Source organism: Mesoplodon densirostris, chromosome 19, assembly GCF_025265405.1.
Source record: "Mesoplodon densirostris isolate mMesDen1 chromosome 19, mMesDen1 primary haplotype, whole genome shotgun sequence".
Classification (NCBI taxonomy): Eukaryota; Metazoa; Chordata; class Mammalia; order Artiodactyla; family Ziphiidae; genus Mesoplodon; species Mesoplodon densirostris.
Window position 1 is genome coordinate 12012117 of NC_082679.1, and position 12803 is coordinate 12024919.

Here is a 12803-nt window from a genome sequence, read left to right on the forward strand (position 1 = left end):
CATTTCAGATGCTCACTTGACAGGATGTTGAGTGGCCCACGTGTGATAGGTATCCCCTAATTATCCAGAATATCCATATCAAGCAGAAGCTGACATTCCTCATGTATATACATACCAGAAGCAGATGTAGGAGGACAGCCCTGGGGGCAGGTTGTCCTAAATGCTCCACCCAGCCCTGAGTCATAACCCTGGGAAGGTTGAGGCAGCCACCAGGCACATTTGAAGATGTATGCGGGACATGGCACACAACGCTGGGAAAATGTGCCTGCTCTCCCTGCTTCTGAAAGAGCCCTGATTCCAGAAGTGTGGATTCCTCTGAAGAGTGTATGTGTGTGGGGGGGTCTGAGTGAGGGCCGTGTCTGGGTACCGATATGCGTGCACGCAGTTCTTCTCCTGTGAGTGAACTTGTGTGCTTAGCTCTCACCCTTCCTCGTTCGGCCCATTCACATTTCAGAAACTTGTGTAAAAATAATGGTACCTGGTGTTATAAATGCAATATGTTGTAAGCTATGGATACTTATAATTGTGTCTGCATATCTGAACGCACCTCTGGATAGAGGCACATCTCGCTAATGCAATGTGTCTGTTCACGCATCTGTGGCCACGTGTGTGTGTGTGTGTGTGTGTGTGTCTTTGTGTCTGGCTCACAAGTCTTGGGTCTCCCTTACACCCCTGAGGGCAAAGGGGGTAAGATATGGGAAATGGAGGCACACGGGGTGCGGGAAGGAAACTGAGAGGAGGAGGAGAGAAGTGGTACAAAAGAAGGGGGGGAGAAAGAGAAGTAGAAGTGGAATGGGACCTCGGGAAGGAAGGAAGGAGGCCAGGGGGACAGAGGCAGACAGGAGACAGTGGATGAGAAAGGGGGGAGCACAGGGACAGCAGGTAAATGGATGGAGAGAATGGAGGGGAGACTGGAGGAGAAAGGAGGTAAGTGGGGCGGACAGGAGACCAGCGAGAAGAGAGTGGGCTAAGGGTGTCAAGAAGAGGGATCCAGGGCTTCCCTGGTGGCGCAGTAGTTGAGAGTCCGCCTGCCGATGCAGGGGACACGGGTTCGTTCCCTGGTCCAGGAAGATCCCACATGCCGTGGAGCGGCTATGCCCGTGAGCCATGGCCGCTGAGCCGGCGCGTCTGGAGCCTATGCTCCGCAGCGGGAGAGGCCACAACAGTGAGACGCCCGTGTACCACAAAAAAAAAAAAAAAAAAGAAGAGGGACCCAGACTGGGGAGAGGAGAAAAGAGATGAGAGATGGAGGGAAGGAGGAGAGGGAAAGAAATCAGAGAGATAGAGGTTTTTCTGGCCAGTACAAAATTTAGAGATTCCCCCAAGGTCCTCCCACGGGAAGGTGTTTGAGTGGGGCATGAAGGGGGATGGCAGGAAGCAGAAGAGAGGAGGGAAGAGAAATCATAACGCAGCATCCCGGGATGGGGCAGAGAGCTGCCTCCAGCGTCCCAAAAGGAGCTCAGAGAGAAGGGCTCCTGGGGCACAGAGAATGGTACCCAGAGCCAGCCCGAGGTGTGGAGGCAGGCTGCAGGCGGAGGGTCCAGGAGGCGGTGGTCGGAGGAGCTGGCAGACTCAAGGAGGTGAGGGCTCCGTGGTACAGAGGTTTCCGAAGGCCAGAAGGGCGGGCAGGAGTGGAGAACCAAGGACCAGGCAGAGGAAGAAGCTTAGAAAGGAGGAGAGGGGCGAGCGCCTGCTGGCGAGGAATGTCCAGGGCAAATGCAAAAGCGGCTGCAGGGCGACGTGAAGGCCACCGGGCCTCGTGCAGGTGGGCCTAGCGTTATACACTTCCAAGGATCAAGAAGCTCTTCTAGGTTGTCTCTCCCAGAGCACAGGATTCAGTCCCATTTAAGAAACATTCACTGAGTGCTAGTATGCGCTAGGACCGTGCTATGAGCTGAAAACACAAAGGTGACCCTCCCAGAGACCCTGTTGGGGTGGAAAAAGACAATAAATACGCAGTTACGGATACACTCGGCAACGCAGATGAAACCGAAAAGCAAAGTGAACAAGGCTTGTCACAGGAGACTATATGCAATAGGATTCCACTTACACGAAATTCTAGACAGAGCGAAACTCTAGTGACAGAAAAGGAGCTCAGTGGTGGAAAGGAGCTGGGATTGGGAGGAGGGACTGGAGCAAAGGGACAGGAGGGAACTTTGGGGGGTAACGGAGATGTTTTGCATCATGACTGGTGGCAGTTACACGACCCTGTGTGTGTGAAGACCCATCACACTGTACACTTACAGTTGGTGAATGATTGCATTTAAATTATACCGCAATAAAGCTGAGCAAAAATACATAAATAAACAAAAAAATTATGCGCCAGAACGTTAAGGCTCAAGATAGGGAAAACTGTGCGCAGTAGGAACCAAGAGGAGGTGGAGGGGGCAGTGAGGGAGGGCTTCCAGGAGGAGGTGACGCCTGAGACAAGACCTTAAGGATGGAGGTGGAGGGTAAGGCGTTTCCATGGAAGAAAGACTTTCACATGGTAGCAGATGAGGACTGAAAAAAGTTCAGTATGCCTCAAACACAGAATGCAAAGTAGGGCTATCGGGCTTCCCCGGTGGCACAGTGGTTGGGAGTCCACCTGCCGATGCAGGGGACGCGGGTTTGTGCCCCGGTCCGGGAGGATCCCACATGCCGCGGAGAGGCTGGGCCCGTGAGCCGTGGCTGCTGGGCCTGCGCGTCCGGAGCCTGTGCTCCGCGATGGGAGAGGCCACGGCAGTGAGAAGCCCGCATAGCGCAAAAATAAAAAAATAAAAAAATAAAAAAAATTTTAAAAAGTAGGGCTATCAAGTAATGAGAGTAGAGAAAATCAAGGTCCAAGATACAAACCTCATGACCATCGGGAGTACTGGGTTGAATGAACCCCACCTGCACCCCCAAAGGCCCACAGGAGGGAAACTGCAAGCAAGACAGGACTGGGAATTGCTCATCTGCCCTCGGCCGCCCCACAGGGGTTCCTTCCCCTGTCCTTCCGGAACTTCTTTCCTGCTCCCTTCACGTGGGAACGTCCCTCCCCACCAGGCAACAGCCTCTGAAGTGGGCCATCCCGCCGTCCCCCCAGTCCCTGCCCACAGCCCACATCTATCTGCAAGCTTGCCGGCCCCAGTGGATCCCTCCGGCCTGGATTCCATGTAGCCACTGCCCCCTGGTGGCTGGAGCCATGCATTACTGAGGATGAAGGGACTAGTCTCTGCCCCACCAGAGCCCAGTCCAGACCACCCCCATCAATGTTCCCCCTTGCAGATGGCCTCCTCCTTGCTAAATCCAACAGGCGCTTTGCAGTCCTATGGGACTTGCCTTCTCTGCAGCACACGGTCACAACCATCTTTTGTTTGTTTGTTTGATATTCCAATGTATGATTTTTATTTTTTTTAAGAAGATGTTGGGGGTAGGAGTTTATTAATTCATTTTATTTATTTTTGCTGTGTTGGGTCTTCCTTTTTGTGCGAGGGCTTTCTCTAGTTGTGGCAAGCGGGGGCCACTCTTCATTGCGGTGCGCGGGCCTCTCACTATCGCGGCCTTTCCTGTTGCGGAGCACAGGCTCCAGACGCGCAGGCTCAGTAATTGTGACACATAGGCCCAGCCGCTCCATGGCATGTGGGATCTTCCCGGACCAGGGCACGAACCCACGTCCCCTGCATCAGCAGGTGGACTCTCAACCACTTCGCCACCAGGGAAGCCCCACAACCATCTTTTAAAAATCCTCTTTACATCTAAGGAAGTTCACTCCTTTGGTTCTCCTGCTCTCGGCTGCTCTCCCAGAGTGAATCATCCCTGCTCCAAACTGTCTTCTCTCTGCTGGTGACCCCAAATTTGTCTCCAGCTTAGCCCTCTCTCCTAAGCTTCAGACCAGATATCCAGCCACCTCCTGGAGGTCCCAAAGGCACCTCAGAATCAACAAGTCTAACCTGAAATGCCTCTTCCCCATCGTGCCCCCCAACACACACACACACTTGAGATCCCTCCCCCCATAGTAGCACCTCCATCCGATCTAGCAATCAAGTCAAGAAAAATGGCCCCCAGCCTGACAGCCTCTTCCTCACATTCATATCCAAATCGAGCTTGAAATCTAATTCAGTTCATTTCCCACCTTAATATTAAGATGAAACGGTGGGGAGGCACAGATTGGGAGTTTGAGACTGACATGTACACACTGCTATATTTAAAATAGATAACCAACAAGGACCTACTGTAGAGCACAGGGAACTCTGCTCAGTATTTTGTAATAACCTGAATGGGAAAAGAATTTGGAAAAGAATAGATACATGCATATGTATAGCTGAATCACTGTGCTGTACACCTGAAACTAACACAACATTGTTAATCAACTATACTTCAATATAAAATAAAAATTTAAAAATAAATAAATAAAATGTAGAAACCAACTGAAAAAAAACAATAAAAAATTTTTTAAAAGATATATGAAAATTACCAATCGTCAATCACCTTTTTTTTTTTTTTACAAAAGAGCAGTTTCAAAGAATTCAACCTAATATTTCTCAAATTCATCTCCTCTTCTCTTCCCTGCCCCCAGTGTCCTGGTTCAGGCCTCCACACCTCCTGCTTGGCCCGAGGCACCTGCTTCCTACCTGGCCTCCCAGTTTCCAGTCTGGCCACTGGAGTGATCATTCCACAACATGCCTCTGATGAAGTCACTCCCTGCTTCAAACTCTTTCAGGGCTCCCTGTTGCCAACAGGACAAAAGCCAACCCCTTAGCCAGCTTTTCAGGCCCTTTGCAATATCTGGCTCCCCTCCCCCTCCAGTCCCTGCCCACCATGCATCTGATCCTCCGACCACACTGGACGACCACTGCTTCCTTGAATCTGCCTCCTCTTACCTCCTGGCCTTGGTACATGCAGTTCCCTATAACTAGAATGTCCTCCCCACTCTTCTCCCCCTGGCTAACCTATTAGACTTCAAGAACCAGCTACCAGAGGCAGGGGCGGGCATGCTTCGTGACCCCTGCCTCCCGGATCCCCTCCTCTTCAGCCCAAATCCAGAGGAGGGGAGAAGGGGCGTAGATGGGTGAGGGAAGCGGGCAGGAGAGAGCCGGGGTCGGGAGGATGGTCCCTTTGGGGGAGGGGCACGTGTACCCGAGTGTTAACGCGTGTGTGTATGTGTGTGTGTCTGGGCCTGGTGCAGGCTGCACGTTTGCTGGTTGTCTCTCTGTACCTGCGAGCGTGTGCCTGTTCGTCCCGTGGAGCCAGCGCTCAGTTCTGTGCCTGCAAGGTATACAGTTAAGCTGGAGATTGCCCAGGTTGGGGCCAAGTACCAGGAAGCTCAAGGTCCAGGCCTCCTGGTTGTCCTTTTTGCCCTGGTGCGTGCAAACCCGCCTGCCAACGTGACCTGGATCGACCAGGATGGGCCGGTGACTGTCAGCGCCTCTGACTTCCTGGTGCTGGATGCCCGGAACTACCCCTGGCTCACCAAACACACCGTGCAGCTCCGCTGCCTGCCACACAACCTCTCTGTGGTGGCCACCAACGACGTGGGGGTCACCAGCACCTCGCTTCCGGCCGCAGGCGCCTCCCGGCGCCCATCCCTGATCCCTAGTGACTCCAACAACCTGAAATTCAACAATGTGCGCCTGCGGCGGGAGAACACGTCCCTCCCGTCCCACCTACAGCTCAATGACCTCACTCCAGACTCCAGAGGGAAACCAGCGGACCAGCAGGTGGCTCAGGACAACAGCCAGACAGAGCTTCTGGATCCGGAGCCCAGCGGCCTCCTCACCAGCCGAGGTTTCATCCGTCTCCCAGTGCTGGGCTACATTTATCGGGTGTCCAGTGTGAGCAGTGATGAGATCTGGCTCTGAGCTGAGGCTAAGACAGAGGGTGCCTTCTTGGCCCCTGGGCACCCTCCCGGTCCTCCTCCAAGGCATCCTCTGCCTGGCCACATTGCCAACGGGAAGAGGCCATGCCACTGCCACTTCTGCTTGTCCTCTGGGTCACTGGTATCCTTGGCAAGGCTGCCAGCTGGACCTAAGCCCTTGTTCCAACTCTGGTTGAGGGCCTGCATGATTGCCTGTGCCCAGGCGGATGGGGCTCTCTGTCCAGGAGTGCCTGGAGGTCATCCAGCATCTAAGCGTGGCATGGCCTGTCGGCTTGGGGCAGCTCTGTGCCCCACACTGGTACTCCTCAGCACCGTGTACAGCAGGCATGGGGCATGCCTGGTTGGGAGGGCCCTGCACATCCTGGATCTCCTTCCCATGCTATGCAGCTTTGTTCACTCAGGGAAAATTTAGGACCTTGCTAGCTATAGAGAACCAACCTGCCCTTTGCATAGGAACTCACCTCTGGCCCAGCAGCGCTGGCCAAGCACAGACCAGTACCCTTTGCTGCACACCTCTCTGCCCCAGCTCCCTCTTGGGCATCATAGGTTATACATTGGACCTTCTCCACTTCTTCACTTGGCATTAGACTTCTCCACTGGCCTGGGCCCTGGTGGTGCCAGCACTTGGTGTTAGCACAAGAAAGGGGAAGAATGGGAGGTGAGAAGTCTGGTGCGTCCAGGCCTGCATGTAGCTATGCCTTGTTTTCTTACAGTGTTAGCACTTTAAGCACGTCTTCCGGGGAGGGGGTGAGCAAGGGCCCCAGGGCCCTGTCTGGGGCTTCCCCAAGTCTGGCCTTTTCATGATTCACTGTGAGTGCCCTGAGCCCTCGGGGTTGACGGGTTCCCGCTGAAAGTATCTACCCCGCTATGGGACCCCAGCCCTGACTGCCCTATCAGCAGGAAGCTGTTCTTCCTGTCCCATCCTCTGTTCTTTAGGGGATGGCCACAGTAGCACATAACTTGACAAGTGCTGGAAACCTTAGGGGGACCTGGAAAAAGCAGGGAGATCACATATCCCAGAACGACCCAAGAACACTTTTGAAAAGCAACGTGGAAAAGATTGCAGATTAACAGAGTGCAAAGTGTATTTTTCCCTTCTTGATATCTTGTTTTGTAACTTTTCTCACGTTACTGCCAAGAACAGTGCTGAGCACGTGGTAGATTCTCAATAAACTTGACTGAGTGGAAAAAAAAAAAAGAAAAAAAGAACCAGCTCCCATACCCTATGCTACTGTAAATCTCCAGTTTATACATTCATCCATTCCATACACAAGCTGAGGTACCTATGTAAGTGTGACTTCCAGGGAAGGTGCTAGGGATGCAAAGCAGGAGAGGATATAATTCCTGCTGTCAAGAGCTCAAATTCTCTTGAGTTTTCAAGGGGAAATCATTCTCCCGAAATTGCAGGGGGCATTCAACTCAGACAGGACAGCATGAACAGAAAACAACGGACACATGAGGAAGAGCAGGGTGTGTGCAGACAGGCGGGGGGGGGGGTTTGCTAGAGCACAAGCTGTGAGAGAAAGATGCTGCTGGAGAGGCTGGATGGGGCCCAGTCATCAAGCATCTTTTGATCTCAGAGGCCATGGGAGTTTCATCAAGGGCAGTTTTGCATTTTTGAGCGGGGGCCAGAAAAATCAGGAAGCTGTTGCACTAGCCTAGGCAAGAGGTACTAAAAGATATAGTATTACGACGTTGGTATCAGGGACACAAGAGGAGGGCACAGGCTGGAAAAACCTTGAGGTAAATCCAGTCAGCAAGGCTTTACATTTGGATATGAGGGTAAGGGAGAGAGTGGTGTCAAGGGCACGCTCCTCAGTTGGATGCCAGGGTAGGTGGAGGTCCCATTTGCTGAGCTGGGAGAAAATAGGAGGTAACACAGAACTTATCCAATGAAGCTTTTTGTTGCTGTGTTTGTTTGTTTGGTTGGTTTTGGCTGCGCTATGAGGCTTGCGGGATCTTAGCTCCCCAACCAGGGACTGAACCTGGGCCCTCAGCAGTGAAAGCGAAGAGTCCTAATCACTGGACTGCCAGGGAATTCCCCAGTGAAGTTTTTACAGAACTTTTCTTTTTCATATAAATTTATTTATGTATTTATTTTTGGCTGCGTTGGATCTTTGTTGCTGCATGTGGGCTTTCTCTAGTTGCAGCGAGCAGGGGCTATTCTTCATTGCAGAGCGCACGCTTCTCATTGCAGTGGCTTCTCGTTGCAGAGCACGGGCTCTATGCGCGCGGGCTTCAGTAGTTGTGGCACGCGGGCTCAGTAGTTGTGGCTCACGGGCTTAGTTGCTCCACGGTGTGTGGGATCTTCCCAGACCAGGGCTCAAACCCGTGTCACCTGCTTTGGCAGGCGGATTCTTAACCACTGCACCACGAGGCAAGTCCCTTTATGGAACTTCTTATGTCTGCAGTGCTCATGGGACATGCCCTGGGTCCAAGAGTTTATATTGGCTCTGCAGTCAATATATGGACATATTTTCGTGCAGTATCATGGAGACAGGTGTGCACTGAAGATTTGGGCATCATCAGCATACAGGTGATAGCTAAAATCATGAGGGTGGATGACATCTCTCAGGAAGAATATGAAGAATGAGAGAGCTATGGGCCAAGAAGGAGCACAGGGGAAGAGCCATATTTCAAAGGCAGGGCAGAGTAAGAGGAGCCCCTACAAGGACCAGAGAAGCTGTCAGGGAGGAAGGAGAACTATGAACATGCTATGTTATGGAAGCCGAGGTAGGCAGCCCCTAAGAGGCCCCCGGTGACCCTGCCTCCTGATACTCATGTGCTTGTGTGATCCCTTCCCCAGGAATGTGGGCTGGACCTAGTGACTCACTTCTAATAAATAGAATATGGTAGAAGTGATGCGATGTCACTTCCAAGATTAGGTTATAAAAAGGACCACACTGGGAATTCCCTGGCAATCCAGTGGTTAGGACTCCACGCTCTCACTGCCGAGGGCCCAGGGTTCAATCCCTGGTTGGGGAACTAAGATCCTGCAAGCCAAAAAAAACCCAAAACAAAACAAAGCAAAAACACCACAGCTTCCTTGCCTGTGTAGTGCATGTCCTTCTTTTTCCCCATCTCTCCTGTCTCTCTCCTTCCTCCCTCTCTCTCTCCCTCCCTCTCTCTCTCTCTCTCCCCCTCTACTGGATCACTCACCCTGGGGGAAACTAGGTCATGCTATCCATCCACAGACACACAACCCAAGCCTTCAGAAGAGACCACAACCCCTCAGCTAGGCTGCTCATGGATTTCTGACCTGCAGAAACTATGAGATAATAAATGTTTGTTATTTTAAGATGTTAAGTCTTGGGTTGATTTGTTATGCAGAAGCCAAGGGAGGAAAGATTTTCAAAAGAGAGGCACTGGTCAATGGAGTTAAAAACTGCAGATAAAGACTGAAAAATGTCCTTGGATTTGGCAAGAGAAGGTCATTAACAAGCTCGGTGCAAATGGTTTCGGTGAATTGAGGACTCAGATGGGAGATGAAGGCTGGGGCTGACGGACGAGCAGGAGTGCACGGACATCTATTGTTTCTGCCTGCCCAGAATCCATTTCCCCACCGTCTATGACAGCTCCCTGATTTTTCTGAGTAACCACCCATGGCCTACCGGATACGTACGATTCCATGAGACTGTGTCCGCCAGGGTGTCCAGCTGTCCACAGGCCAAAGGGAGGTCACATGACTCAAAGTGCACCAATGAGAAGCTCTCCCTGGAATTTGAATTGTGAGCTTATGTGACAGGACGCCTGAACCTGGTTGGAGCTGATTCGTGCAGCAGCCAAGGCCCTGAGGAAGCCCCCACTCCTTCCTGCTCTCTCGATTCCCGCCCCTGCCCTGGCTCCAGCCTTTTCTGAAGCCGGGTTCTTCGGTCTTTCCTTCCACTGTGTGTGCCGCCTTTATTTCCTTCTAATAAATTCCTTGCTTGCTTAAGTTAGCAAGTCAGTCTCTGTTGCTTGCAGACAAAGAACCCTAACTCATACTTATTTTCAAGAATTTTGGGTGGGATGAGGAGAAAGACAAAGGGCAGGCACTAGAGGGGGCACAGAGTAAAGGGAGGTAGAGGTTTTTTGTTAGTTTTTTGTTTTTGTTTTTTTATTTAGGCTGCGCCGGGTCTTAGTTGCAGCACGCGGGATCTTTAGTTGCAGCGTGTGGGATCTAGTTCCCCGACCAGGGATGGAACCCAGGGCTCCTGTATTGGGAGCCCAGAGCCTTACCCACTGGACCACCAGCGAAGTCCTTGTTAGTTGTTAAAGGGGTAGAAATTTGCATATATTTATAGGCTAAGAAGAAGGAGCGAGAAGGAAGCACTGTTGAAACAGAGAAGGGAAGAATGCTGGAGTAATGTTCTGGGAGTCATAACGACAGGCGGTGCACGGGTGGAGAGGCTGGACTAGAAGAGAGCCTGGAGAATGGAAATAAAGGTGGGTGTGAATTCCTATAGGTGTGGATAGGAAGCTGAAAGAAATGAATGACTGATTAGCCTTAGTCTTATTTGTTGAGACTGAAAGGGTAGGGTTGGGGGATGTTCATGGGAGGGTGGTGACTGAGAGAGGGGGTTGACCGAGAAGTCGGAGAGGCACCTATATGTACCACTTTGCCACCATTCTTCTCTGAGCCAATCTCAACCACTGGACCAGGGTTAGGAATGCGCTGATAGATGAGGCAGAGGCCAGGGTGTACAGGAATCCAGAGCATGCTGCTCATTTTCCATTTGCCCCTCCAGGTCCACCTCCACCCTTCTCTGCCCGTATGAACAGCATCATCCAGGCTCCCTTGCCCTCTGACTTCTAACTGGGTCATTCTGGATATTTCATCTCCTACTCCCAGCTCTGGATCGGTACCGTGGTTTGTTTGTTTCTTGGCCACGCCATGTGGCTTGCAGGATCTTAGTTCCCCAACTAGGGATCGAGCCTGGGCCCCTGGCAGTGGAAGCACGGAATCCTAACCACTGGACCCCCAAGGAATTCCCACTACCATGTTTTTTTGCCCCTTTTCTTTTTTGGGGGGGGGGGATCCACGTGGCACGTGGATCTTAGTTCCCTGACCAGGGACAAAACCTGCGCTCCCTGCATTGGTCACGCGGAGTCTTAACCACTGGACCGCCAGGGAAGTCAGAGTACCGTAGTTCTGAGAGTGGCTGCACCCTCCACAACGCTGACGCTGCTCAGGTATGTTCCACGGTCTCACTGGGCTCCAGTAATATCATTTTCTCTCCTGACCCCTGCAGATCTCAGAGTGGTCCCAACTTCCCGCTGCCTTCACCTCCCTTGTTGGTTCTCTCGACCTGACCCACACGCTCTGCAAAAAGTCCCTTCACTAAATGATCTTTGAAATCCCAGCTGTGGTGCCCTCTGTTTCCCGCTGGGACCCTGACTATTAGAGAGCTAGCCAGAGAGATCAGATGGTCCAATGCGAGGCTCTGGCTGGGCGGGGAAGGGAGAGGACCCAGGAGGGGTCTGGCCAACTGGCAGAAAACAGAGGGGTCAAGGGAGTGGAGCTCTCTCTATGAGTTGATGCTACAGGTGTGATGGCAGCGGAGGCCTGCCAGGCCTGGAAGGAAGGTGCTGGGATCAGAGCAGAGGATACTGGATTTTGAACGTGGAAGACAGTACTGGGTTGCTGTTAAAACCAGGGGTTTTTAATTGGGGACCCAGAGGGTGCTCTGTTACAATCCTGGCTCTGCCACTTTACTAAATGTGTCACCCAGGGAAGTGAGTTCACCTTCCTGAGTGTGTATCCTCTTCTTTAAAATACCAACCCTACAGGTTTTGGGGGACGGGTAAACATGTAAACCGTTTGGCACGGTGCCTGGCATGTGGTGTAAGTGCCCAGTAAATGTTCACTATGTGCACTGCCCTTCCGGGTCATGACTAAGTCCAAGGTGTGGTCATGGGAGTGGATGGCTGGTGTGGGAGGAAGGTCACCAAGGATGAGGTGGAAAGAGACCAAGAGGCTAGATAACTAGAAGGATGGGCCACCACACAGAGGTTAAGTATCCCAGCAGAACGGCAGGGGCCGGGGCGGAGAGGAAGTCTGTGAGGATGTGCTAGAGTCTTCAGGAATGAGGGAGAGTAAGCAAGGAGTCAACAGATGTCAATGAGGAAGTGGAACAGAGGGTGACAGAACCCGAGGACCTAAGGCTCAAGGAAGCCTGGGTTCTGTGAAGCCAGATTAGAGTTGGTGTCTGCCTCATCCAAGTTCCCACAGCCCCTAGTACGTCCCTTTGAGATGCCCTCAGTGATCACATCCCCCACAAAGCCAGAGCATGTCAAGAGAGGGATTGGATCTGACCCATCCTACAGTAGCTAGAAGTATACATTGGTAAATGATTGTTGAATGATTTGGGGGTGAGGGAAGGAGAAAAGTCATGGGTAACATTCAGTAAAGTGGCAGAGCCAGGACTGTAACACAGGACTCTCTGGTCCCAAATTAAAAACCCCTGGTTTTACAGAAACAGACTCATAGACATAGAGCACAGACTTGTGGTTGCCAAGGGGGGGTCGGTGGGAGAGGGGAGGATTGGGAGTTTTGGGTTAGCAGATACAAATTATTATGTATAGAATGGATAAACAACAAGGCCCTACTGTATGGAATATGGAACTACATTCAATATCCTGTGATAAACTATAATGGGAAAGAATATAAAAAAGAATGTATATGTATAACTGAATCACTTTGCTGTATAGCAGAAATTAACACAACATTGTAAATCAACTGTACTTCAATTAAAAAAATAAATAAAAATTTAAAATCCCTGATTTAAACCACAACCCAGTACTGTCTTCCATGTTCAAAATCCAGTATCCTGGGCTTCCCTGGTGGTGCAGTGGTTGAGAATCCGCCTGCCGATGCAGGGGACACAGGTTCGTGCCCCGGTCCGGGAAGATCCCACATGCCGCGGAGCGGCTGGGCCCGTGAGCCATGGCCACTGAGCCTGCGCATCCGGAGCCTGTGCTCCAC

At 51.7% G+C, this 12803-nt stretch overlaps 1 protein-coding gene across 1 annotated transcript; it reads left to right on the forward strand.

Annotated features, from left to right (window-relative positions):
- Window positions 1-1716: 1716 nt before the first annotated feature.
- Window positions 1717-5835, forward strand: LOC132479571 (transmembrane protein 25-like). Its single transcript, XM_060083116.1, has 3 exons — window positions 1717-1765; window positions 4771-4856; window positions 5187-5835. The coding sequence occupies exons 1-3, from the start codon at window positions 1717-1719 to the stop codon at window positions 5820-5822; spliced, it is 771 nt and encodes a 256-aa protein (XP_059939099.1). The 3' UTR covers window positions 5823-5835.
- The last annotated feature ends 6968 nt before the right edge of the window (window positions 5836-12803 follow it).

Coding starts and splice junctions, on each gene's coding strand:
- LOC132479571 (XM_060083116.1), top strand. CDS start 1,717: ATGCAAAAGCGGCTGCAGGGCGACGTGAAGGCCACCGGGCCTCGTGCA. Junction 1,766..4,770: donor GGCCACCGGGCCTCGTGCAG/GTGGGCCTAGCG, acceptor CTCCCCCTCCAG/TCCCTGCCCACCATGCATCT. Junction 4,857..5,186: donor CCTCTTACCTCCTGGCCTTG/GTACATGCAGTT, acceptor TGTACCTGCGAG/CGTGTGCCTGTTCGTCCCGT.